This window comes from Rhinolophus ferrumequinum, chromosome 23, assembly GCF_004115265.2.
Source record: "Rhinolophus ferrumequinum isolate MPI-CBG mRhiFer1 chromosome 23, mRhiFer1_v1.p, whole genome shotgun sequence".
NCBI lineage: Eukaryota > Metazoa > Chordata > Mammalia > Chiroptera > Rhinolophidae > Rhinolophus > Rhinolophus ferrumequinum.
In genome coordinates, this window is record NC_046306.1 from 36,785,666 (window position 1) to 36,813,174 (window position 27,509).

At 38.9% G+C, this 27,509-nt stretch overlaps 1 protein-coding gene across 7 annotated transcripts in view; it reads right to left on the reverse strand.

Annotated features, from left to right (window-relative positions):
- KIF16B (kinesin family member 16B) overlaps window positions 1–27,509 on the reverse strand; it is a 289,212-nt gene that overhangs the window by 134,076 nt on the left and 127,627 nt on the right. For all 7 annotated transcript variants that reach the window (XM_033094524.1, XM_033094521.1, XM_033094522.1 and 4 more), the window contains 3 exons: window positions 18,441–18,560; window positions 17,456–17,507; window positions 15,696–15,833 (listed from right to left, as the gene is read on the reverse strand). In XM_033094524.1, coding sequence (XP_032950415.1) covers window positions 15,696–15,833; window positions 17,456–17,507; window positions 18,441–18,560 — 310 coding nt within the window. The remainder of the gene's footprint in view (window positions 1–15,695; window positions 15,834–17,455; window positions 17,508–18,440; window positions 18,561–27,509) is intronic.

Here is a 27,509-nt window from a genome sequence, read left to right on the forward strand (position 1 = left end):
CAAGGCAAAAGTAATAGATCCAAGTATTAGAATATATTACAATATTTAAAACTTAATATACAGATAATTATGCTTTTTATTATTGAGAGAGAAAAAGGAAATCAGTTCTTCAAAGAGATGCTGTAATGCCAAGCAAAACATATGGTCACAAATTTAGGAAATGTGTATTTATACCAGTAAATTAAAAACTTCAAAGGAAAGTGTTTTTAAAAGAAAACACGGGGAAATTGGCAAAGTACAGGTAACTATTACTAAACTCTCCCTCAGAATTTGACAGGAAAGAAATTGTGTGCATGTAGTTTTACATTTCCATGTAAAAACACTGATTCTTGTTAAAACCTATTAAAAGAAAACCTCCATCTGATTGACTAGCATCCTGCTTATTCAGGAAAAGACTACACAAGGGATAAAAGAATTCAGTGTAAATGCCCAAGGGTAACAAAATCTTTGGGGCATTGGGGAGGCAGCTGGCAAATTTCAGCTTGATTAAGCAAATAATCAAGCAAACGCTTTCTAAGGTCAGAGCTGTCGACAGCTGGCAGAGGTGCCACGAAAGGCAGTGAGCTCCTCGTCACCGGAAGCATCTAAGGGAAGCAATGCCCCAGAAGAGATCCAGGTGTCGATGGGACTATCTTATCTGGTCGCATCGACACCTTTGAGCCTACCACATCTCGGAACGGACCTCCAGGTTCAATCTATGGCCTGAAAAAGAATGCAATTTCTTTGTGAAGACAAGATACACATACTAAAGTCAGCCATGAAGGATGACACATGAGGAAGTGTCGGGCATCTAAGTGATGAGTGCACGCTGCAGTAGGTGGGGACAGACTTTGTACTGAGGAAATAAGCTGGGACAGGGAGGGGACAAAAGAGGTGCTCCACATTGCGGTAACCACAGGCAAGGGCTAAGCCTTAGACAGAATAGGCCTGCTATGTCTGTAGAGGGGAGGGAGTCAAGACCACCCAATATGCAGGACATCTGAAATAGTAGCAAGAATCGATACTGGATCGATGACGCAGAAACAGATTCTGAGGACCTGGAGAATCAGGATAAAGAATTTGCACCAACGGTCACAAATGGGTCGCCAGAGAAAAAATTCAGTTCAGAGATGTGTTTTGTGTGTCCTGTGCAATGTTTAAAAACCAAAATTATACTTGCCAACAGTTAAAAATCTGCAGTTTTCACATAAAAGTCTGACTTTCTTTCTGGATCCCCTCAAAAATCGGAAGATATGGTACGAGTAGATCCATGTTGCCACTTGGCAAAAATCCCTGGGCCCTGATGGCTGCCCCCTTTTGACAGAGCACGTGACTTCTGGTTGACAATAGTCACCAACCTCCCACTAGTGTATTATGTCCACCTGGACCCTGCAAGTAACATCATAAGCTCAGACAGCTATTCTGGAGCTTCACACCAGTTTATCTACCTGCCAATTCAACAAGTTGTCTCAGATTCTCAAGAAGTTTCAGACTCAGTAGGGTTAAAACCTAATAGGTTTAAATCATAACCAAGGGACAACCGAAGGGTTGATTCTGGTGGTGGTTATTATTTAGTGGAAATGGAGTCAGTATGAAAAGGAGAACACAGTTTTAGGAGACTCAGAGGGGCAGGAGGGGATATTATCCACTCTACAATCTGCTTATCCCCCTCATATAAAATTACACTCATCTATTTTCCAATTATGGAAAAGCACCATTACCATAATTAAGAATGGTGTTTCCCATGCCTTTTATTACTAGGACTCAGAACTATGTGCCACATAGAGACTCAAAAGTTAAGCAGCCATGTCTAAGATATATGTATATTTAATGCTCTTAAAGTGACATTAGAGATTAATAAGGCAATCACATTTGAGGAGTTAATTACATCTAATCCAATTCTTCTTTTTCTTTCTGTTAATCAAATGCCCAGCCATGCAAGTTGAAAATTGCTAAAATATGTTAATGGAAAAATAGAATAGCATTTCAAAGACATATTTCATATCATATTAAATCACTGGAAATAATCTTGCCACCCATGTATTTGCATGAAATACATAATAAAAACCCCTTTAAAGAGTTAGAAAAGAAAACAAAACTACCCGTGACCATTCCTGTTGCCATCTAAATAATGTGTGTAAATTATTGGCACATAAAGAGGGCTCTGGTAAAGCTAGTTTCCTTCTGTTTCCTCTATTGTATTCCTTTACTCAACAAATCTACTGACTAAAAATTTGCTTCATTCTTACATGATACTGCTGTTCATTCAACAAATATTTAATGAACACTTACCACATGCTAGTCACTGGTAAGCACTGGGGATACAGAGTTGAACAAGCCAGATATATGCCTTGCCTTTATGGAGCTTATAAGCAAGTAGGAGAAAAAAGTAAATAATCAAGTAATTCCACAAATAAATGCAAAGCTGCAACTGAGGAAGAGATATCCTTCCCAGGGTTGAAAGAGCAAAGAAGAAGGGGGCTGACTGCGGGAGAGGTTGAGAAAGGATGCCTTTGGAGGTGGTGCTTAAGACAAGCGCTGAGGATTGGGGGTAGGAGGTGTAGCACATGTAAAGGTCCTTTAGCAAGAAAGGACGATGATGATGATGATGAGTGATTGAAGACAGCTGCACGTCTATAGCAGCGGGAACAAGGGAGAGCATTGTACAGATCAGGCTTGACAGAGAGGGTGCAGACCACAAACAACCTTGCAGGATATAGTAAAGCATCTTGTATTTCATAGAAGTGCAATAGGAAGACCCTGAAGGGCTCTGTGCAGCAGCATTACATGGTTAGATGTGAGTTTCAGAAGGCCATTCTTTCCACTGTTTGAAGAATGGACCAAAGAGGACACAAGCAGATGTAGATAAAAAAGGTAGGAGGCTACTATAATGGTCCAGGTCAAAGATGATGGTGGCTCAGAATTGGGGAGGAAGGTAGAGAAGGAGGGAAATAAACGAGTCCGGAAGATAGTTAGGAGATAAGATCAATAATACTCAGTGATGGTCTAGATCTGCGAACAAGAGCAGTGAGGAAGATGTCTCCCCGGGTTTGGCCTGCAATAATTAATTGGTTGGGGAGTTGTTCACACAGACTACGAACACTGGAAAAAGACTAAGATTGGGTTAGAGGAGAAATCATGAGTTTGATTTTAGACATAATTAATTTGAGTGTCTTTGGCAGGCAGAAACATGAGTCTGAAGCTCCAAAAAAAAAAAAAAAAAGCCTATCAAGCTGTCTATCTACCATCTTACCTACTAACTCTCAAATATATATATAAATATTTAAGTATACAAAACACACCCATACACCACACATATATGTGTACATATTTACCTAATACCTGTATATATACATATATACACATATATCTACAGATATTAGGTATATATGCATATGTGTGTGTGTACATCTCTCTCTCTCTCTCTCACTCTCTCAAATATATATGTGAGAGTCATCTCTAATGAATGAAGCCATTCTTCCCCAGGTGTGGGGAAGTCACCTGAAGAGAGAATGGAGAGGTAGAAGAGATTGGGCACCTTGGAAAACGTCACTGGGTGTGGTGGCATGGAGGTCGGAACTGGCCCTGGTGATCAGTGAGAGCTGTTATGATAGTGGTGAGAAGCCAAACTAGACGGGTTGAGGAGTGACTAAGAGCTAAAGGTCTCCTGAGTCCAGACAACTCATTCAAGAAGACTGTGTATGAAGAGAAAGGCAGAATTGGTAGTAGCTGGAGGGTGGTGATGGATCCCATGGGTAGTTTGTTTTTGCTAAAAGGAGACTCATTAGTATATATTAAAAAGCAATACGTGAGCTGAAGGAAAAAAAGAATAAATGACTGAGAATGACTGGTGGTGTAAGGTTTCTGGGTGAGACCCGGAACCTGTGTGCTGCCCAGAACCCTTGGGGTGGCCAAAAACGAGTCACTGCTTAAACTCTCCAGAATTCAGTCTCCTTACCTAGTCACCAAACTGGATACTTTCTAAGGTTCCTTCCAGATCTTAAATTCTATTTAACTATGAACTACTCCTTGATCTGAGGTTAATGTAATTAATCACAGCAGATGAACTTTTTGTGATGCACTTAATTTGTAACTTTTAGAGTATGTCTAAACCTTCTTGAAATATATGATGGCTTATTTGCAATTACTTCATGGCCTGTTAAATACTTGAAGATAGACAAATTCCAGATGGTCTTTAAAAGGGATGGAGGGGAAATGACATTGTAAAAGGGTAGACTAAGACACCTGTTAACAACAACAACAAAACCTTCATTTAAATCTCTGAATGAAACCACTGAAGTTGGCATTTCAAATATTTGTTGGCCACAAATAGTTGACATTTTCTATTTTAATATTTCAGGTACACTGAAGAATGTTAAACATGTAAACATTTCTAGTGATTTTTCAGGAGTACAATGATGATAACGATTAATATCACTATAATTACTTTTCTCAAATTTTATGTGAGATTTTCTAATTCTGCTAACTACACAAATAAAACAACTCTTTTTTTTCTACTGTCATATGAATGTTTTTGAGGTGATGATGTATGAATTATTTCATTCTGGGTTACAACCAATAGAAGCATAAAAGACAACTATATTCTTAAAAGTGCTTAGTCCAATGTAATATGAGCTTAGAGGACAAAAAATAGGGGGCCCTTTGAAATTCTGCTTCAGGGCTTAATACTGTAGAATCCGACCGTCCCCCCCCCACACACAGCCAGGTTATAACGCACTGCTAAAGCACGCTCAGGAAAAGAGAGGTTTTCATTTTAGATACAACAATCAGAAAGGCACAGCTCTGTCCAAGAACATATAATTATCTGGAATGGTTCTGAATGAGAGGTTGGGGTGAGGTAGGATGGATGACGTTCTTATTCCATTTCCTGACTCCAGCAAAAACAAACTTGCTTGTGTGATAATTTTCCTTCTGATTTAAAATGTCTTTAAAATATTTATATTAAAATAGGTTACGGTGATGGTACTATTTGATAAAGTCTAATTTCCACTAATATATGCCAGTACTTAAGAACGTATTAAAGAATATGTCCTAGGGCCTTGAACTCTTGTGACAGTGACTTTTTAATTTATGATACCTGTATTATAGTATTTTTTCTCCAACTCAAAAAAATGGCTTTGGGCAGCAATATGGTGAAGATTAAGATCTGCCATGGTGCCTGTGGTGGGTGAAAAAATTTCATATGAATATTAATGAATTCAAACAGGACACATGGCTTGGGGTTGAAGGCTGGCTCAGATAATGATAGGCATTTGGCATCAAGGATAGTGGATGTCAGTACCACAGCATGCCATCAGATCATCAGTTAGTATTAATGAAGGACAGAAAGGCACATGACGCCTTACCAAAAAGCCACATAGGCTGTCCTTTCCTTTTCAACATTTATAATTCACATATGGAGTTACAATTTCCAGGTTTAGATAAATTATTTAAAACCCTGTTTACTCCTGGTAAAGTAAAAATGGCAAACTTAGATTATTGGACTCTGGAGAAGAAAATTAATAGACTTTCAATCTTTGTTACTAAGGTTTCCAAACAAGTAATCCATCAAGAATGATTTGCCCAATTGTGTGCACAGGCTGAATGTGGAGCTTTGTAAAATTTTCAAGATGCTCCAGTGTCACCGCCAAAGAAATTTTTAGAAGTGTGAGGTAGGGGGAGATGTGGGATGAGTGGGAGCTGACTTTTTTTTCCTTCTTAAAGCCTCAGAGTAGATACAAAAAGAGTATGTGGAAGAGTTTTCTTCCTTCTGAAAGAAAATGTAGAAAGTAAATGAAATAATTAGAGGGCGACACCAGACAGCAGACGATGAAATGATAATATCTAAGGTACAGAATGGAAAGCATTACACTAACTGGTCAAGCTATTTGTAACTTTCTTTACTCAGATTTTTCACCAGTAACACTACTTATTGTGTTAGTAACTATCTCAATTATTTAGTTCTAGCCTCCCACACACTCCAAGCTGTCTATATCCCATTGTTTTTTCTAAAACAGTTCTTCCAAAAATGTGTCCCTTCTCCCTAAGCTCCAACAGTCTCTTACCTTCATCAACCCCGTTTTGTTACTGCTCATCTCCAAGCCTCCATTCGGGCTACACAAACACTGTACTGTCCTTCGCCTCTGCAAGCACCTTCTACAGAAAATTCATGCCATCAGTCTGGGATTCATGAGCCCTACAAAGCAGCCAGGACTCAGCAGCCTTGGTCTCCCCCTACTCCCGCTCCCACCTCAGCTGCTTTCTTTCTAGTACAGTAGAACCTCAGTTTTCGAACGTCTTCATTGACGAACATTTCGGTTTACGAACGCCGTAAACCCAGAAGTAAATGCTTCGGTTTTCAAACACACCTCGGAAGTTGATCATGTCACATGGCTTCTGCTGAGTGCAAGAATTTGAGGCCTAGCTATCGGCTGTTTTCAAACATTTCAGAACTCGTCTTCCAGAACGGATTATATTAGAAAACCGAGGTACCACTGTATTTCAACGTTTCTTCACTACACACTTTTGTCAAAGCATATCTAAGTCACTTTTGCAACACGTACCATTATGGCAAATGCATTCATTCACTTTAGAATTTGGCTTTGGGTAAATTTCTTCTTCTTTACCAGTCTAAAACCACCCTATGGGAGGAATTTTGGTGCTGCATAAAGATGGAATAAGCACATTCGAACCCGTCTCTCCCACTGAATGCCACTGACCATAGAGGCAGCAGTTTTCTGAGCGCCCTGAAAAGTAAACAGTAGCAGGTAAGTTGAAGAAGACCAGGATTTTAAGCACCACTCAACTGATGGTGAATTTACCATTTCTTTCCTCCAGTATTCCCTGGCTTGGTCTAGGAGTAAACCCAAAAGTTGACATCAGTGCAAATGAGAGAAGTTCAGGAGAGCCCTCCAGTTCATGTTTGAGGAGGAAGGAAAGGGACCCTTGGCAGCAACAGTGGCAGAAGCAGGGGGCCCACAGATGTTTCAACCTATGAGGGAGGAGGAAATCTCCCTCCAGTCACAGAAGCTATGGTCCCCAGGAGGGTGGGCAAGACCCCTGTTGCTTTTTCCATTCTCTGTCCTCTCACTTCTTGGCCATGGACATGGGGACAAGTGCAAGAAGAACATGAAAAATAGTATGAAGCTCCATACTTCTAGCTAGATGACAGAAAAAGAAAACCCCTTGGGAGATGGTATAGAGGGAAAAGTTCAGAGAGGAATCCTTGTAGAATTGTTTATGAATTCCTGGGCCATCCCCAACTGTGCATGCACGGATCTGACCTTCAACAGCATATGAAGACTATGAGAACTGAACTAAGATATAAACCACTGCTCAGATCCCAAACTGGCCACTGGCTAGCACCCAGATGGGACAGATTGGAATAGTAGCGCAAATGCTTTGAAAACTGAACTGGCGTTGGAACTCAAATCAAAACCTACAGAGGCTGTGATTCTAACTTATGTCTGAATCCAACCAGGTCAACTGCCTGCTAAAAATGAAACCTAACAAACAAAAATCAATATTTCCCATAGAATTTAAACAAGACCCAGAGTCTCATAACATGGTACCAAAATATCCAGGATGCGATCTAATATCACTCAGCATATGAAGCACTGGGAAAATCTCCATTTATATGAGAGAGAAAAAACCAACAGATATTAATGCTGAGATCACAAAGAAGCTGGAGTTATTTGATAAAGACTTTAAATTAGCTAGTATCAGCTATTATAAAAATATTCAAACATAAGGGAATATTCTTGAAAGGTAAAAAGGTTTCAACAAAGAAATAAAAGATGCAAAGAATAATCAAATATTACAACTAAAAATACATTAACCAAAATTAAAAAAAAGAAAATAGCCTACTGGATGAGCTCAATAGCAGAATGGAAATGACAGAGAAAGTGGGTCAGTAAACATTGAGACAGATCAATTGAAATTATCTAGTCTGAAATGCAAAGAAAAAAGTTTACCAAAAGCAAAAATAAGTAAATAGAACTTCAGAGACCTGTGGGACAATACTAAAAAATTTAACAGTCATGTAATTGGAGCCCCCAAACAACAGGAGAAAGAATATAATGAAGAAGGAAATAAAAAAAAACTGACCAAATAATGGCTGAAAGTTTCCTAAATCTGGAGAAAGATATAAACCTATAAATTCAAGAAACTCGGCAAACCCCCAAGAAGTAAATGCCAAGACACACTGTAAAATCACCCTCTGGGATGTGAAGTTGAAAATAAAATTTAAAAAGGAGCAGACAGAATATGACAAATAGATGTGATGAACCAAACAAGAAACTGACAAATGGTTGTCTCACGCCCATAGTCTGGGGCACCAAGGAACTGACTTCAGAGTGACTAGCTTTGGTCAGCTGCTCTCTAATATGAGTGGGCATCAGAATCACTTGCAAGAGTAGGAAAACAAAAATAGATTGTTGGACCCCATCCCTAGACTTTCTGATTCAGTAGGTCTAGGATGGGGCATTTCAAAAAGTTTCCAGGTAATGCTGGCTGGGGACACACTTTAAGAATCACTGGCTTTGGGGACAGACTTTAAAAGTCTGATTCAAAAGTATCTGCTGAATTATCCACACACAACCCAGATTTGCAGGTCTCAAATTTGAAGAAGAAATCTACTGAGTGCTTATGGGCAAGTGCAGGTGAGTCAAATGGGCGAGAGGGTAGACACTGATATCTGCTGGCTTTTTGTAGTGTGTAAAAGGTCTCTTCTGTTCACTAGATATCTTGGCTAAACTCCTAGAAGATCTATTTCCTTTTCTAGATCCACAAAAATTATTTTTTAATTTGCTTCTGAACAACTCACAGGAGCCTGTCAGCAGATAAAAATTTTATCAAAGACTCCTGAGCTCCACTCCCCAGTCACCTGTTCCCTCTTTCTGAGTGCTGGAATAGACGCAAGCATATTTGGACACTCGAGCACAACACATTCAAAGGCACCTAAGTGTAAATTCCCCAGATGCAGCTTCTGCAGCACTTTAAAAGGACTGTTGTATGTTCAATGTCTCTGACGAACCAGCAAGAGGACCAAAGTTCACTGATATGAACAAAAAAATTAATTACATTTAACAAATTTCAGCTTTAAAATAACATTATTACAAAAAGAAAAACATAATAGTCGAAATAAGAGATATTTCCTGGCAACTGGAGGGCAGTTTTTAAATTATAACTCAATTCATTCTTATAGCATTTCATATTAAGTATATGAAAAAAAAAGAAAGAAAACAGAAAAACCTAAGCTAAGGTCTGGGAACAACTCAAGGCCTATGAACTAGACTCCATGGTCAAATCCACACTTTCTTCTCTAGCAACTGCCTCCTCTTTCTATGGAATCACAGGAGTGAGGAAAAGTAAGTGTCAGAGAACATGCCAATTGAAGAGCATGGTTACATGCAATGTACATATCCATGCAATGTTTCTGGAAGAACTCAAACAAAAGGAGAAAAGCTTCATACACAGGCTTAAGGCAACATGTATTATATATGTGATCATATTTAACTCCCACGGTATTAGCAAATGCTTTTCATTTTAGTGACATTACCAGATGACAGTATTCCTGCAATTTAAGGCAGGGGATGTACTGTTTATACAATCTGAATGAAGGAAGGCTGTTCACTGACACAGGTAAAAATTTCCCCTCAATGGTGACAATTTGCTAAATATAGATAAATCTCCTATTAGTCGATAGTCACAAGTGCCTTAAGTGATTTAGATAAAGAAGTGGTAATTACTACATGTGCTTTTTAATGAGACAGCCAAACTAACACATTTCCAAATGAACAGTAATTTACTAATGAAAAGAGACATTTGAATACCAAATATCAGCAATAAACTGAAAACTGATAGTAAAAAGGTAGGGAGCTGCTGGTAGTGCAGGGTGAACAAGGAATCCAGTCCAATGTGGAGTTAACATGGTTGGATCACTGTGACTTGGATAAACATTCCTCCATAATTTCTGTTCTCGACAGCTTCACTTAAATCATTTCATGAATAAAAGTCAAGGAGTATGAATATACTGCTATTTTATATCGTTTCCCAATTGTTGTATTTTAATGAAGTCTATATACTTTTTTCATTCTTTTTTTTGCTTTCAGCTTTGTTTTCCTTTAACAACTAAAACCTTATAGATACAGTTAAATCCTTTGTAACTCTGCCTAATCAGAAACCCTCCCCCCCCTTTTCTCCAGAGGTTAACACTATCCTGTAGTGTCAGCAAAGGTTACTGTGGCCAATTCAATGCCAACAGGAGTCCCCAGTGTAAGGTGTAGGGTAGCAGGAGGGACTATTCCATGAAAACCGCTCAATCATGAAACAGCATAGCTGTGGAGCAACTCTATGAGGCGGCCCAGAGGAGGAGACTCCAGTGTCACAGCTCTGGTGTCACAGCTCAGTTGGGAGGGACAGCTCAGCTCCAGGGAAACAGTCTTCAGTAAAAACTGAAAGTGTCCTTCACTAAGGCAGAGGTGAAGCTGGCTTATGTACAGAAGATTTCCTTACCCCAGCCCCTGATTGGTCCATTCTCATGGGAATGAGGATTCCTCACAGTTTGACTGGAGGAGCTGATTGACCAAAGACACAAATGAGGATATAGCTTGTGCAGCCCCAATGGACCAGAGCAGGTCTTTAGCCCATTGTTTGATTCACCAGCCTAGAAGCGCCTTTATAAGAGTCAACTCTGACAGCAGAAGCACAAGACTGGAGGCTGGCAGCTCAGCGCAGCTTCTCCCTGAAGCGCAGAGAATATGAGAGGCCCTGTTTAGCAATGACTACTAGACTCTGTTTATAAATTTGAACCCAATTCACCACAGGGAGTCCTTTTTTAATAGGCACATTCATTCTCGTAGTCAACAGAAGTAGTCATGTGTCAGTCTCATTCACATCTTTGTATTTTTACTACATATTTTTGTAACTACAAACAATAGTATATCATATATTTTGTGTTTTAAAAGTGTGTTCCAGTTCTCATTTTAATAAGGCTCAATAATCAAGCAAGGTTAAGTGGACAATTCTAACCCTAATTTCTGAAGGACAGTATATGCTTTCCCCTTGATGAAATCTTTCAGTCTTAAAGCATGTGCATTAAAAAAAGTCTTAGCTTGCTTCTCTCCTGTAATGCCTTGAAACACAAAGTCATCTTGCATTTCACTGCCCTAAGACTTGCTAATGACATTTATACTCAGTGCACGGTATTTTAACACCTTGAAACATAGCATTTTTATGTCAATTTTATTAACAGTAATACTGAGAAAGCTGTTCTGTAGCAGAGCAGAACGCCAGAGGAACTCAAGCCCATCAGATCTGAAAATCATGGCACCGTGGTAATAAAACAATGAAGAGCAGCCCTCAGGGAGAGAAAATTCTGATGGTTAACCTTGAATGTCAATTAGTACCACTACTTTCTTAGGACAAGTCCTATCTTCAACATGAAAATCAAAAATTTAGTTCCCACTCATCACTAACTTAAACAGGCATATTTTTTTTAATGGACTTTCAATTTAGGTAAAAATTTAAGACAAAACACCATTTAATAAAAATACTGCACAGGAGATGTATTTATTATTTATCTACCATACCTCAATCCACAAAGGATTTGAGACATAATTATAGTTACATAAGTAGGGGGCAATAGAATGATAAGCAATTTCTTTGAACTAAATAAATTAATCATCTTTTTTTTTTCAGGGTGGATTACTCCAATATTAAATATTAACTTCTAGGCAATTCCCAGATTAAACAGTATGTGCTCTAAAAGTTTCATTTTCAAAAGTATGTTGTTTGGAACTCAGGACTGATTTTCTCACAGAAACATCATTACACATAACTGCTTCCAGGCAATCCACAAAAGACCTATTTAACCTATAATATGGTAGGAGCAGTGATCACTGCAATCCACTGTAATCTACTCAGGCTTCTCAGCACCCAGTGGCCAGGATGTGGACAGTGAAAGCTCCAGAAGCTCCAGAGAAACAAGGCTGGAACAGGGAGAGTACAGTCTCATGGCCAGAAAACAAAGCCAGGTGGATCCAGCAGCTGATGTTGAAGTTTGTGGGCTATTTGTTTGTTAAGCACTGCTTGTACTAAAACACGCCCCCACATTAATCCCAACCGTACATGACTCCTTCTCTAATTTCCACAGACAAGCAATACTGCATTCTGGGTATCCGGAAGAACCACGCACAAGACTCAGAAGTCCTAGACTCCAGTCACTAAATTCTTTGGGCTCCATTTTCCTTGTATGATTTTAAATTGATATTCTTAAAAGCCCTTTGTGCTGGAAAAACCTGTAACACTATCATGAAAATAGATTATTATAGAATGAAGGATTTTTTTCTCCCCAGTTTTGGGCAGTGATGTTTTATTTGTCAGAAATGGCCATATACCAGAAGCGATGTGTGACATGAAGCATTTTCATGATGGAGGATGATTTACGGCACACTTTAAAACACACCTTCTCTCAACCATAGCTCACACCCAACTGACTGCACCGAAAAAGTTGAAATTTGCCACACACTGTTACTAAGGTTCGATGTGCCACTTCTCATATTGAAGATCCCTGCCTTTCCATTGGATGGCACATGGCAGCAGCATTCACCGTATTTCGTGATCACAATGGAAAGGTTCCATGTCACATATCACTTCTGGTATATGGCAATTTCTGTCACATAAAACCATTATGGTGTGTTCTCATGCACCTTATTTACCGGATCTGGCACCGTACGACTTCTGGTTCTTCCCCAAAGTCAAAATGACCATGAAAGGTAAACATTTTGAATCAATTTAGGACATCGAGGCAGCCACGTCAGTGCAACGAAAGGCACTCATGAAAGAGGACTTCCAGAACTGCTTCAGAAAGTGGTAAGAATGATGGGATAAGTGTGTTTGAAGCAAGGGGGAGTATTCTGAGGAGAATTAATGGCAATGTGTCTTTTACTGTAATAAATTCTTTTTTATTTAAATATTCACCATATTTTGTGATCATACCTCATATATTAAAAAACTTCCAAGCTTTATTGTAAGAAATAGATGAAAATTTAAGTAGAAGATATATACAGAGTAAACAGAACTCCCAAGATGGAACTGTATTTTTCAAAATGAGAAAAAAAAATCTAACTTCTCAAAGGATATTTTAGAACAAAATGATTCTAAAATTTCTTTGAAAAAATTAATAGGCATGAATAGCAAAAATCACTCACATGAGAAAAGAAAGCATATTATAACATAACAGGCATTAAAACTGTGTGATACTGGTACAAAAGTAGAGAAATACAGAGTACTGGAACAAAGTGGGAAGCAAAGAAGTAGACAGATATGCCATATGTTTTCATTTTTGGTAAACAAAGTTTCTTCAAAAGGGACATGAGTGTAGTGTGGAGGAAGGTTATAATAAATGGTACACCAATGTCAGGGAAATTAAGTCAGATCTATACAGAGCAGTGCACCCCAGATGTATTAAACAATTAAATATTTCAAAATGAAATCATTTTGACAGGTGGATGGGTAGATGCTGTGGAGGTGGGAATCTGGGTAAGTGTCCCATCAGTTGCTTTTAGGATATCTTTGATAGACTCTAGGTACAGCCTATAAAAGCATGACTGTCCTGGTCCATGCTATGTTATAAGAGGTATGTAACCACAAAAAACTATAATTATAAGGACTATATATAATACACAAAAATGGGGATAAAATATAATATCAACTTATTTCTTTCTTGCATAACTCAGTCCAAAACCCATTAGGCAGGACTAACCAAAGTAGGCCTCAGCATGGGAATGGGGGACATGTGACATGTTTCTGCACTAAGAGAAGGGTGAGGGCACCCAGCATGGGGTGTCGCAGCCTAAGCAGGAAGGGCAGGGTCCCTCAATGAGGAGGAGGCAGTAGTGACAAAATATTGGTTACATAGTGGGAGTACGGTTTGCAACTGTCAGAAAAGGGAGCTACAAATATGAAAAAGGAGAAAACTAGAATGAACTCTATGGTATAGGGTTGGAATTATAGGTGTTGGTATAAATTCCTGATTAGTAATGTATATAGTTAAATACATTTCAATATAGCAATATAAACAGAAACATAGTTGTAAATGTCTCTCTCTCTCTCTCTCTCTCTCTCTCACACACACACACACACACACACACACACACACACACACACACACACAGAGTTAATTTCCTGAACTCTACTGACTGATAGGACCTGGAGCAGCGACACTTCAGCAACGAGCTTACCGAGCTGCCCAGACCTTGGTTTCTAAATCTCATTCTCCACCAAAAGGAACCAGGCTCCCTGGAGAACTAACTGGCTGATTGCAGCAAAGTATAAGATGGGCCTGGAACATCTTGTATCAGAAAGTAAAAAGTATTCACAAACAATGGGGACAAGCCAAAAGGACAGAGAAGCCAGCATGAAGGAACTCCCATTGGCCAAATCTGGCATGATTTGTTATCAAAATAAATATTGATAAAAATAAACCAAAACCTACCAAATAAAATAGCAAGCAATGTGACTCTGATGATTTACACAAATAAATGAATAAATAAATGGCAAGAAGAAAAAGTTTTCTTACAGTAAAAAAAACAACTTTCTGTAAAACACGGTTTCTTAAAAAAACGTTGTTGTACAGTAAAAAGGAAATGAATGGAGAAAGAAGAAAATCACTGTTCGGCAAGCATCAGAACAAAAATTAAATCAGATAAAAAAGAAAAAGATCAATGGATTCTGAAACCAGAGTAATTTCAAAGTGAAGAAGCCTAGCAATCTCCACCTCAATCAAATGATCACAGTGAACATCACTAGTAATGGCAACAAGGACCGTGTAATGGGACAGCATCATTTCTCCTCTACTCTTGTCAAAAACACGTAATATTAGTGTAATCATGAGGAAGCATCAGAGAAGTCCTACATTTCCATAGAGGAACATATCTGACCTGCAGTTTTCAAAATTGTCAAAATTATAAAAGTCAAGGAACATTTCCAGACAGAAAGAGACTAGAAAGACATGGTAACCAAATGCAACATAGGACGCTGACTAATCACTGGACCCATAACAGACATAGTTGGGACCAATATTGAAAACTGAACAGTAGTCTGAGAATCAGATGGTAGGAATGTATTAGTGTTAGTTTCCTAATTTGGATGGTTGTATTGTAGTTACATAGGAGAATGCCATTGTTTAAAGGAAATATACACTGAAGTATTCAGAGGTGGTGGGGCATCATATTAGCAATTTATTTTCAAACGCTTCTGATGTTAAAAAGTTCTTTGTACTATTCTTGCAACTTTTCTATTATAATGAAATTATTTCAAAAGAAAAAAGATAAGATACCAGACCCTGTATGTTATAACTTTTCATTACATAATACAAATAAGGTAATTAAATTATTAAACAAAGCTATCGTGTTAAGATTTTATATTGGAAGCGAACTTTTTTAACTTAAAAAAATCTGATAAAGTCGTATTTCCATTACAGCAATAACTTCTAAGATAACTACGTACATGTACCTGTTTAATTCAACAAGACAATACGTATAAAGAAGTCCTTCAGCAAAATGAAAGAGAAAACAACATAATGAAGCAGTCTTCAATCTTTAAATACTTAATTGGTAACTAATTCTAAGATGCACATGCTCCCCCACTACCTAGCCAACTTGTTTTCTAGCAACAGAATATATAAAAATCTCTGAAAACCAGAACCCAGATACCTTGATTTAGGTGTGTGGCCTCCATGATCTGAACACCATTCACAGAGCACTGAGACCCACTCAGGGGTATCAGAGTCACCGTCCCCCCGACATTTTCAAAGACACAGTGTTCACTCTCCAAGTCGAGGCCATGAAGAACTACATTGGGGAAAAAAAAGGGAAAAAGAAAAATTTTTCTCTGGTATCTAATACAATGACTCCCAACCCTTATTTATTTTCCCATATTGAATACTTTTCCTTTTCTACATAAATATTGTGAAGTGAACATTTTTTTATGTTTGGTGAGGAAATTGAATTTAAGGAGTTTGTGGCATTAACTGATAAAAATGAAGGTATCCCTTAAAAGGGTTTGGATATCAGCTGTATAAGGAAATAAGTTCTGGAATGTTCATTTATTTCATCCTCAGGGAAAAAATAGTTGAGTAATTTGTCTTAACTGAACATCACTGAGTCACTCTGATGCTGAATAAATTTCCTTTACCAGCCACCCAAAGGTCAGAGTAAAATGGAGGGAACAAAAGGGCTCCATGGGTCAAGGACTTACTGTGACCTCTATATTTACAGGCACTGTGTTCCAGGAGCAAAAAGAAGGGTGAACTTAACATGGCATGGATCTTGGGAAGCCCAAGGAAGTCTCTAGAAGCTGTACTGGGATGCACACTGCTAACGCCTGTGCCAATTCAGAGCATGTGGCTGCTAAGGTTTACCTAATCACATAGGACGACCTGAGTTACTTTTGTTTAATGAATGGCTAGGCATGGATGTAAACTCCTGCCAAATAAACCTACATGGTTTTAGGTACAGATCTTAGCCAGATTCTCACAAGTACAGATGAAATAGCTCCCACTATTCTCCACAGAACTGCATTACTGAACTGCTCTGTTCACAGAAAACATGTGTTCTTACCACTCAGCATCATTTATAACAACCGCAAAGGTCAAACACATAATTTAATGATTACAAGAAGAGGCTTGATGCTTAGTTCTATTCAAAAACAGTTGAACCTAATAACTTCTGGGAATTGGTTTTCAGCTCTCCGATTTTCACAGGAAATAGTAAATACATGTAGGAATATGCTAAGGTTGGCTTGATTAATAGCTTATACTTGGCAAGAAAGCAAATTCATCACGAGCAATTCTAAAGACAGCTGAGAAGATATAATTCTTCCCCTACCAATCCCCACCTTGCCACACACATATACAGACCACCACCACTGCGACAAATTCCCTAAGTTATGCTTTTAAAACCTGGCAAGCCCTCACCTTGCTCAGGCTGAATCCCTGGTTATCTGTTTGCCTCATGAAGACTTTCAAGAAACCTAGGAAGTAGTGCCTCCATAGGTGTGTATGCTGTATCTGTGTATCCTTTCCATCGTCATCTTTGTGCAGGTAAGTGTCTATATCCCTCCTATGAAGGGGTCTTGTATCCTTTACTCATGTTTATTGGCATATTTTCACCAACCATTGTCCCACTGTGACAAGAGCACAGTGATTTAAATAACTACTCCTGGAAGACATGATGGAGCATAGAATGCATGTAGGGTGGGGGAAAGAATTCATTGCTCCATTTTATTAGCTAAATTAATTGTTTTGTTATTCATTTGAGTTGAGTTAGATATTACAGAAATACATATATTGATCAATACTATATTTGAAAAAGGGTTTTTTTTATAATTACTTCATGTTCATCATTCAAAAGGAAGTTTTTCATTAAATGATTTTTTAAATCATTGGGAAGAGGAAATTGATGAAGATTCTCACCTATATCTTGTTCTGTTGAAGCATCTTCTCTACCAACATATGTCTGACCTTCCTGGAAAGAAAAGTCAAGTAAAATGTATTAGTAAGAGTATGAGGAATGGCCTGTGTCTCCATTTTCATTTAAGTCCAAGAAACCTAATGACTGATGGGCTGAGCAAGGTCCCAGGGAACGCCACAGCAATGTCCCATGTTCCAGGGAAGGCCGTGGCAATGTATCGGGGAAGACCACTGCCTCGGTGCAATTAGAGTTCACTGAGACTCTGAAACAGTACCCAATGTTGCCTAGAAAATGACAGCAGAACTCCTGGGGCTTACTGCTCAACAATGAGTAGGCTCCTATCTCGGCATGCATCAATGACTTTCCCAGGACAGTAATCTCACTTATATTCCTGATCCTTTCTGGTGAATTTCTCCTCCAGTGGCGACAAGTTTCTTTGCGTCTAAAGATAGTTTATGGGAGCCCACAAAGCACAGCACAATACGATTCTCAGTTTAATCCATGGATGAGAGAGAGGATACTAAAGTCAAGGTTACAGAGGCAACACTGAGGCTGATGGGCAGATTCTGCTCTCTTGACATGAACAGCCTGTTCAGGACCAGGTCCAATAATACGAGAGACACAACTTTATAATTGACACAACCGACCAGGAAACTGTACATACAACCAATCCCAGCTCCAGCTGCATGTGACTTTTCTTCCTCAGTGTGTCTGCTTTTTTGTTCCTTACCTCCCTCTTACCAATTCTACAAATTAGAACGCAAAGTAAATGAATCTTCATTTACTTTAGAACTCCATAAAAATGTGAACTTCTAATACCACAGAATCCCAATGAACTGCTGAAAATCTCCAGAGGGCTCAAAGATTTGTTGCATACTCTTTGATGCAATAGCTGTGTCCATGGACACAGTACTATAATAAACCTTGCTAGTGTCTAAAGGGAAAACTGAAAACAAAATTAGAATGTTCCACGTAAGCAGTTTTTACCTTCAAGTGATATAGGATGATCCCAGTACTCAGAAGGTCATCATCAATGCCAATCAAATGGGGCAGTTCAGAATCCAAAACAACTCCAATCCCTTCTTTCCTAAGGGCTAGAGTTTGTTCCTGAAATTAGGAGGAAAAGAAACAGAAAAGATTACTTTAAGGAAAGAGAACTTTTTACTAGGTATTCTTTAGAGTGTTCGAAAATGTTATTTCTCATCAAAAAAAAAAAAAAAAAATCCAAGAAAAATGAACCTTAATCTTCATTTTGAAATATCCTGGCATACGGTAGGCAAAGTGAACTTGAAACATATAAAAGCTCAATATAAAATGAATTAAACTTATTGCCTGATACATATAACCTCTTTGAACCATGTTCAAACTTTGCCTTCCTTAGGAAAGGTTCTATAACCACCCAAATACAAAGTAATCTTTCTCTCTCTTCTAAAATCTGTATTTCACTTAGTATCTAGATGTCTCTTGATTTGCTGGCTCTTCTCTCCAGTTACTACAGTCAAACTGTGCATGTCCCTAAGAGCAATGATTTCTTGTGCATTAGCTACCCCCGCACCACAGCTACCTGACCTTCTGTCTCCTGCATCGTCTTCTCCTCTTACTTATAATTCCCCTCCACACACAAACCTGCTACAGATCTCCCACCACCACCACCACCACTTCCCTTGGCTCTGCATCTCCCTCCAGCTCCCACCAATTTCTCTCTGCCACTTTAGAGAATATAACTTTCAAAGAGTTCCCTACTCTTGTGGTTCTCCAATTCCTCCCCTCCTGCTCTCTTTTGAACCCACTCTATGGAGTCTTTCATCCTTGGAAGTCTAGTAGGTACAGTCACTCCATTGATGGTTTCCTGTCTCTTGACTTTACCTGCAATCTATATGCTGATGACTCTCAAATCTAAATTCCCAGGCAGACCTCTCTGTTAACTCCATACTCGTATGTGTGTGTGTGTGTATGCATGCGCGAGCACGCGCGCGCGTGTGTGTGCATGTTATATATTATATATACCTGCCTGCCTCAGTATATCTGTAGGGATGCCAAACAGGCAGCTGAAACTTAATACATTGAAAAACCAATCCTTGATTCCTCCTGCCTCCCAAACCTGCACGCTATCCCTTCTCAGTAAATCCCAACCTTCCTTACTCGTATAGTTACTCAGACCAAAAACCATGGCTCTAGTTTGCTCCTTCCTTTCTCTAAACCCTACACATTTAGTGTTGACTCTACATTCATAATATGCCCCCATCTGATAGCATCAAGCTACCTGTACCACATTCTTCCCTGGCCCCACCATCACCTCAATGATCCAGGATACCACTACTCAAGCCTCAACTATGGCACATGCTCTGCTCAACAGCCAGAGGGATGTCAGGACAGGCCACGCCTCTGATCAGATCCTTTATGTGGACTTCCATACACTGAAATAAGAGCCCAAGTCTTTGTAAGGTTCTACAAAGCACTGCACAATCGCATTCCTTGCTAACCTCTTGCTCTCATCTCCTGCTACTCTCCACTTTGCTCATTCCTCTCTAGGAATCCAGGGCTCTTTGCTGTCCTCAGACTTGCCAGTCTGTCTCTACCTCAGGGTTTAGACATTGCTTTTCCTTCTGCTTTTGTGGTTGCTGTTTCTTCTGATATGGTCTATTCCTTCAATTCTCTTAAAGCCGGCTTACTTGCCCTCGGTCGGCACTACTGACCTTTTAAACCAAATGATTCTTTATTATGGGAGGAATATCTTGTGTATTGTAGGATGTTTACCAGCATCCCTGAACTCTACCCACTAGATACCAGTAACACACTACGTCTCCCCCGAGGTTGTTAAGAACCAGGTGTCTCTAGACACTGTCAAATGAGCCTCGGGGGACAAGATCAGTCCCAGTTGAGAAGAACGGCCCTATATACATTTATAACTTGGTTCTCACTTCCTCAGGTCTCTGCTCAAAAGCCACTTTCCTCATCACCCCAGACGAGATAGTAATAACCAACCTCCCTTATCCTGATTTCTTCTTCTCCTTAGCAATTATCAATATATGACATGTTATATATACAAGTATATTAGTTGTCCTGACTAGAATGTAACCCAGTGACTAATTGCATGCCTGACACATAGTAGCTCCTCAATTAATATTTACCAAATGAATGAATGAGTAGATACATGTGAATTCAGAGAAATACAGGAATGAGGGTTAATGGCAGCCCTTTAGGGAAGACACATAGGTAGGCCTATGTCTTAATATCAGGCCCAAGACAAAAGACCTCTAAAATCAGGCTTCTAGGCAAGTCCAAGGGAAAGCAGACACTGAACAAGGGAATTCCAGAGCACTGAAGGTGAGAATTCCAGCCTTGAAGTTGGGCTGTGCTAAGTTCACAGTGAGTCATCCCAAGAGCATGACATTGTGCTCTGTGATTACAGGTGTGATGGGAGCAACAGGAGAGCAATTCCAAACTACAAACCTGGGCTCCTGGTGAGAGACACTCCCAATGAATGTCTTCTCCACCCCCACCTCCACAATCAGACAGCCCTGGAACTCCAATGCCCAGTACTGTCTAAAACATAACAGGTATTCCCTAGATTCCTGGAATGGAAAAAGTATTTGTGTCATTTAAATATTAAAACAGTGTACAAATCCTGCCATTCTCTAGGTGAAAGATTCAGAACCTCACAACCTTGCAGACAAGGGAACTCCTAAGTTTCTGGGGAGGAGTGGGGGAAACAGAGCAGTCCCTCGGGCCTTCATCTCTGCGGATATGCGTGTGAGTCTCAAACATGCACATGCAGAGCTGGAGTCATTCAAGAGGGCAATGGAAAGAAGTGGCGGAAAAGATGGCAGATAAATTAATAAATAAATAAATACCACAACTTGAAAGAAAGAAATTTAATTTAACAACCATTAAATAGATACGTTGAGAAAATGACCAATGGGTAACAGATTCATGACAAGGAAATGAAGCACATCAGTTACTCCTCTTATCAGCCTGGTTCCCATCCCAGGGCTCAGAACCTCAGGCTTTGAGGTCAGAGACTTGAGTCATCTTGATTTGTTACACCAAGGCCCTTGCAAATCTTAGCTGAAATGAGCAATCTAAATAAACCAACCCCTGCTACTACCTCTGGGATATTGGTAGAATTTATGCTTTTCCTTCTGCCCACGGAATTCAAGTAGAAGTTAAAAGTATGGAACATTTTTAAAGATATAAATTACAATGGAGAAGTTAATCATACAGCTCCATTTCATAAAACAATGCCCTCACTTGTTGCCTTACAGCTGCCAAACTGTTTGTTCCCCCAGGCTCTTCCCAGGATTTCACAAGGGAGTGCTTCAGCAAACTGAGGCTCGATGGAAAGATATCGATAAAGCTCCCTTGATATGATATCTCAGCAAACTGAGACCGGAGGGAATGATATGGCCCCCCCTTTAATGGATCCCCTAGAGTTATGCGTGTGTGTGAAGGCACAGTATGTGTTGGAGCACAACGGTGACTTTCGGAAAGACAGCCAACAGGCAAATAATTCACAGATCTTGAGATTAACAAGCTTTCCTTTCTCATTTGTTAACCAATAAAAGCTTTGCGTTGGCCCCATTCCGGGCTCAGTCCTTGAGGCTTGAGTCTCTTGGCCCCGCTTGCATTCAATTCTTGGCTACTGTCTTTCTTAACCCTGTCACCCTTCTCGTTTCCCACAGCTCTTGTCGTGCAGGACGCGACACTCTCTGGAAGGTCTGGTAGCTCAGAACTGTGACAGTACTGCACACAAGGCCAGTAGCCTCCTGGCAATGAATTGTTCCAGGCTTCTAGGTCCATGTGACAAGTACAGTGACTGTTCTCATAACTCCAGACACATATGTATTTTCTTTCTGCATAAAAGTGGACAATAACCTACCAAAAGGCAGTATTTTAAACTCTAATAGCTCCCACTCAAACTGGAGAAATTGTTTTGGACTACATCCCAGTGTGGTTTAATTTTCTTTTTTTTCTTTTTTTTTTTTTGACACTGAAAAATACTTTTTTTGTTTCCTTCTTTGAAATAAGTCTCAGAGACTTCGAAAATCATTTGAAATTCATAACTTTGGAGCCATTAGGTCAAAAGCATTATTTGTCTCTACCTACCTCCTCCCACTCTGCCACGCACACATCAGCACGCACTCACACACACTTCAATACACAGAATGGGTAAAACCGGAATTAAGACAAAGTTTTCCAGGATTGGGAGTGGGGGCAGATGAGTTTATGATTAATGCTGCCCTAAAGCTCTATGACATTCAAGCTGCGTTCACTACATGATATTATAAAAGTGTCACCTCATAAAACTAAAAACGATGGTTTAAATCATTGCTCAAGTGAGAAAGTGATTTCAGACAAAAATATCTATCACGTATAAAATATTTATTGAGTGGCATCTACTGTTATACATAATTTATGAAACACCTCCTTGATAAGATGGAATATTTAAATAGTAGGCTATCCTTCCAACTCCAGGTACACTGGGTCCCAAAGAAAGTGATAAAATATGTCTAACCACACATATTTTGTATTGAAACAAATCTTTTGGCAACCAATGTTTGCATTAAAAGGAAACTATGGACTGACTAAAAGTGTCAAGACATAGTATCAGCGTATTTTAAACATTATATTCATTACATTTGCAAATAATATGTTCAATATGTTTTTCTTCAACCTGCGAATTTAAAACATATGTCCGGTGCTGGGACAACTGCAGCAGCACTTCTGGCAGATGCCAGCAGTTCAGGTGAGTTGCAGGCAGGGCTACCCAGGTGGGAAGAAAGAAGGCCACACACGGCCTTGGCTCACTGGGAGCATCCCGTGTACCCACTATGCTCGTTTTATGAGATTGAACAGGAATTCAATCTCTTAATCACAGCTACATCCTTCCCATCTATCTCTGTGTCTGACAAAATTCAACAACTTTCCTGAATAAATTAGTGAAAACCAATACAAAAACTTATCAACAACAAAAATCTATTTTTCTGTCTTGAGAAGCCTACCTGAGAACTAGATCTTGCTTGGGAAATATTAAGAAAACTTTGGCAATGTGTCTGTGCTACCTAAAGTAAAAGCTCTGTATGATTAGAAGTTGTGTTTGGCCATGGAAGGGGATGGGTTCTTGCCATTTGCAGTGGCGTGGATGGACCTGGAGGATGTTATGCAGAGCGGACTAAGTCAGACAGAGATAGACAGATGCAATGTGATTGTGCTGATCTGTGGAATCTACAGAACAAACTAAACAAAACAGAAACAAACTCATAGATACAGAGAACATTTTGATGGTTGCCAGCTGGGAAGGGTGTCGGGAAACATGTGATAAAAGGGAGGGATAAAGAAGCACAAATTGGTTGTTACACAATAGTCATAGGAATGTAGGGTACAGCATAAGGAATATAGTTCATATTGTAATAACTATATGTGGTGTCAGACGGGTACTAGCTCTATCGGGGTGATAGATGGGAGGAGGTTTCGGGCAGGGTAAAAAAGGTAAAAGGATTAAAAAGTACAAATTGGTAGTTACAAAATAGTCGTGAGGATGTAAAGCATAGAGAATACAGTCCATCATATGGTAATAACTATGTATAGTGCTAGGTGGGTATTACTTCTATTAGACTAGTCAGGGTGATCACTTTTTAATTATATAAATGTCTAACAACTATACTGTACACTTGAAATTAACATAAAATAATACTGAATGTCAATATAAACAAATAAGTAAAGTGAAAAAAGAGTAGAAATTGTGTTTCCTCATATTAGTATATTAGGTAACTACAGCTGCATGGGGTACACAGTAGTCACTCAATAAGTGCTATAATTTGGCACTGAAGGGAGTAAATGATTTTAAGTGGACACACACACACACACACACACACACACACACACCAAGGGTGCCAAAAAAATGTATACAAGTGAACACTTTGGTCAACGTTGCTCAAGCAGTAGTTTGCCGTAATCAGAAGTGTCTGGATGCAGATGGTAACCACTTTGAGCACCTCTTGTAATTGCAGAAGTCAAACGTGACTTGTATTCATCTATTGTTAATGGAATATATTATTACAATTTTAATAGCTTTTTCCTTTCTTAAAATGGGTATACATTTTTTTGGCACCGTGTGTGTATGTGTGTGTGTGTGTGTGTCTGTGTGTCTGTGTGTCTGTGTGTCTGTATTTGATAACCAAGAATTAAATGTCAGAATCTTTGGACAACTATGTGTTTCACTAACTAGTGGAATTTTGTAGAGATGCTTCACAGTATAAAGTGTACTTAATTTCTGCAAACTTGACTACAACACTTACCAAAACAGGAGGAAGAGAGCCACAGTCAAGGCTCAGAGCACAAGCCCAGTGTGGGCGTGAGGAGGAAGGGAGGAAATCAGACAGGCAGGAAGACTTTTCCAACAAGTAATATTACCCTTAGCAAAGCTGCTTTTCATTTTTATTCTTTTTTTTTTAATGCATGTGATTTTATTTTAATTTAGCATTAGGAAAAGTATTTGTTGAATTTCAACCAAATGTTTCTTCACTACAAGAGATATTTCCTAAAATATCCTTCTAAGTTAAGACATTATGAAACATATTTAGAAGTTGACAGCACTGCATATACACATTTTTCATACAAGTTTTGGTTATAAGAACCATTACTCAAGTTTGTACATGTTTGAAAATATCTGCCTCCTGCCCTTCTACCTGAATGACATTGGAGCTGCATCAATTTGGGCCACATGCTGAGTCATATTAACTGTCCCTCAAAACAACTAAAGATGTGGCTTCCCTGTCTTCAGAAATTGAATGCTACTCTAAGGAAATGTGAAGCTAATTTGACTTTCAGTCCATGGAAGGTAATTTGGTTTTCTGCCTGGATCTTTGAAAAATTTTTCCTTTATACTTGAAATACAACAGGTTAATTAGGATAGACTGCAGTATTAAACATTCTGTACTCTAAATTTTCCAGGAACACAATACATTCTAATCTGCAGACTCAGTTCTTTTGTTTATTTGTTTTTCATTTCATGAAAATTGTCTTGTTTTATATTACATTTTCTGTTTCACTTGATGACTGTCTACTTTGGGGACACCAATTATCCTTATATTACATTGTCTTTGTCTTCTTTATCTTTCAGCTTCTGATTGCTTTACTATCTTCATCATTTCACTTGTGTCCACTGAGATTATCAAGTTTTTTAGTAATTTGATCTCAATGGCATCTATTGTTTTCTTTGATAGTTCTAACATTATTTATTAGTCCTTCAATGCATGTTGTTCAAGACCTCAAAGTCTATCTTTAGGTTTGCAATCTCTTTTCATCTCAGTCTGCTTTTTATTATCATCTTGTTTACGGAATTTCTGTTTCTCATTAACGTGATCTATAGAATAAAGCAATTGTAAGGAATTCCCTTTATGCCTTGAGGTATGTCGTCATCTAAATCTGGATCTTTTATCTTTTGCATGCTTTATTCCTTTTCTTGTATTCTGTTTATCTGTCTGTCCATCTGTCCATTTAGCCATCCATCCACCACTACAGCTATGTTTATATAATTGCCTTACTCTTTTCCTTTATCTTGTGCATGCTGAGGTTGTCTGTCCATAAATTCCATATGCTCTAACACAGGATGGTCATCTCCTTGATTCTTGTCGTATGTAGGGTCTTTCTAGTTCAAAGACTAAATAGCCTGTGTTCTATCCATTCTCTCTCCAGATGGGATGACAGAGGGCCAAGAAATCTCATCTGAAGCACTGTAAAGACTTTGAGTTCCTGGGTTCTGCCCTTGCTTAACAAAGGTGGTTAAATATCCTCTACTGAGCTCCTTACTTCTGCTTGAGAAGAGACCTCATTCCTATGGGGAGGGTTGCTCTCAGGTTTCTCATTGCTTCACCAGGCCTTCACTTACACAGAGAGTCAACATCACCCCAATTACCACCATCAGCCATTTCTATGATTCCTCAATAAGAAAAGGAAAATCAATTTGTTTCTTCCTGATTTGAGGGTACTGAGGAGGGTTTATAGAATCTTCTCCCATTGAGCTTCTGAGGTACACGCTTAAGAACACCCACCTCCCTTACAACCTTCCCTATTCCTCAGGGGCCAGCTCAGGCCTTTTTCATCCGCTTCCTATTAGTGATTTTTTACAGTGGTTCTGCTGCCAAGTAACAATGTTTGTCTTGCTTTTTATTATCATCTATTCATTTCTTTGAAATCTGTGATGTCATTTCCAATTGCCTCTTTAACATCAAAGTCAAGAATAGGATTTCAGCAAGCTACAAAAGGGAAGGAAGAAAACAAGGGGTACTTCTTTGGGTTTGGGGGATTCCTTGAATAAAGATATGGAAGTGGAAAACATTGGCATATACATAAGGAACCACTGGGCATCCAGTTTAACTGATAAACCTGGGGAAAATGGTCTGAAAAGTCAGACAAACATTATTTGATTCAGAAACTGGGAAGCCACTGAGAATTTTGAAAACAGGAATTGGTTGATACTTCATAAGATGAATCTGGCAAGGATGAGCAGGATGAATAGAAACAGAGGACAAAGGGAGGCGGAATTAGAAGGGAAGGGAGAGCTTGAGAGACACTATAGAGAGAGATGGCCTCTAAGTGACAATTAATTTAGACTGATTGACCTTAAGTAAAGACATTCTTCTCAACTGTTTTACATATTCTTCTTAATAAGAAATAAGGAAACCGGAGAGTTTGCAAGAGTTGCAAATATATGATAAATATCCGGATGATTTTTATTGCTAGGAAAAACAAACAAACAAACAAAAAAAACCCTGACATTTCCTAGTTGTACTTTCTAGACAGCTCAGCAAGTGGGTATTGATGACTTATTAAAATTCATTCACCAACTTGACTAGCAAGTGTCAACAAGTAATTTACATGTTTCTTTTACAATATACAAATGATAAACAATCATTTTCAACACAAACCAATTAGCTCTGAAATCCTGAAAGTATACCACAAACTGGCATTCACCCAGAAGTGAAGCACGTCTATTTTGCACATAGAAAGACACCTGACTGTCTAACAGAGAAAGGAAATAGTTGCCAAGATTAC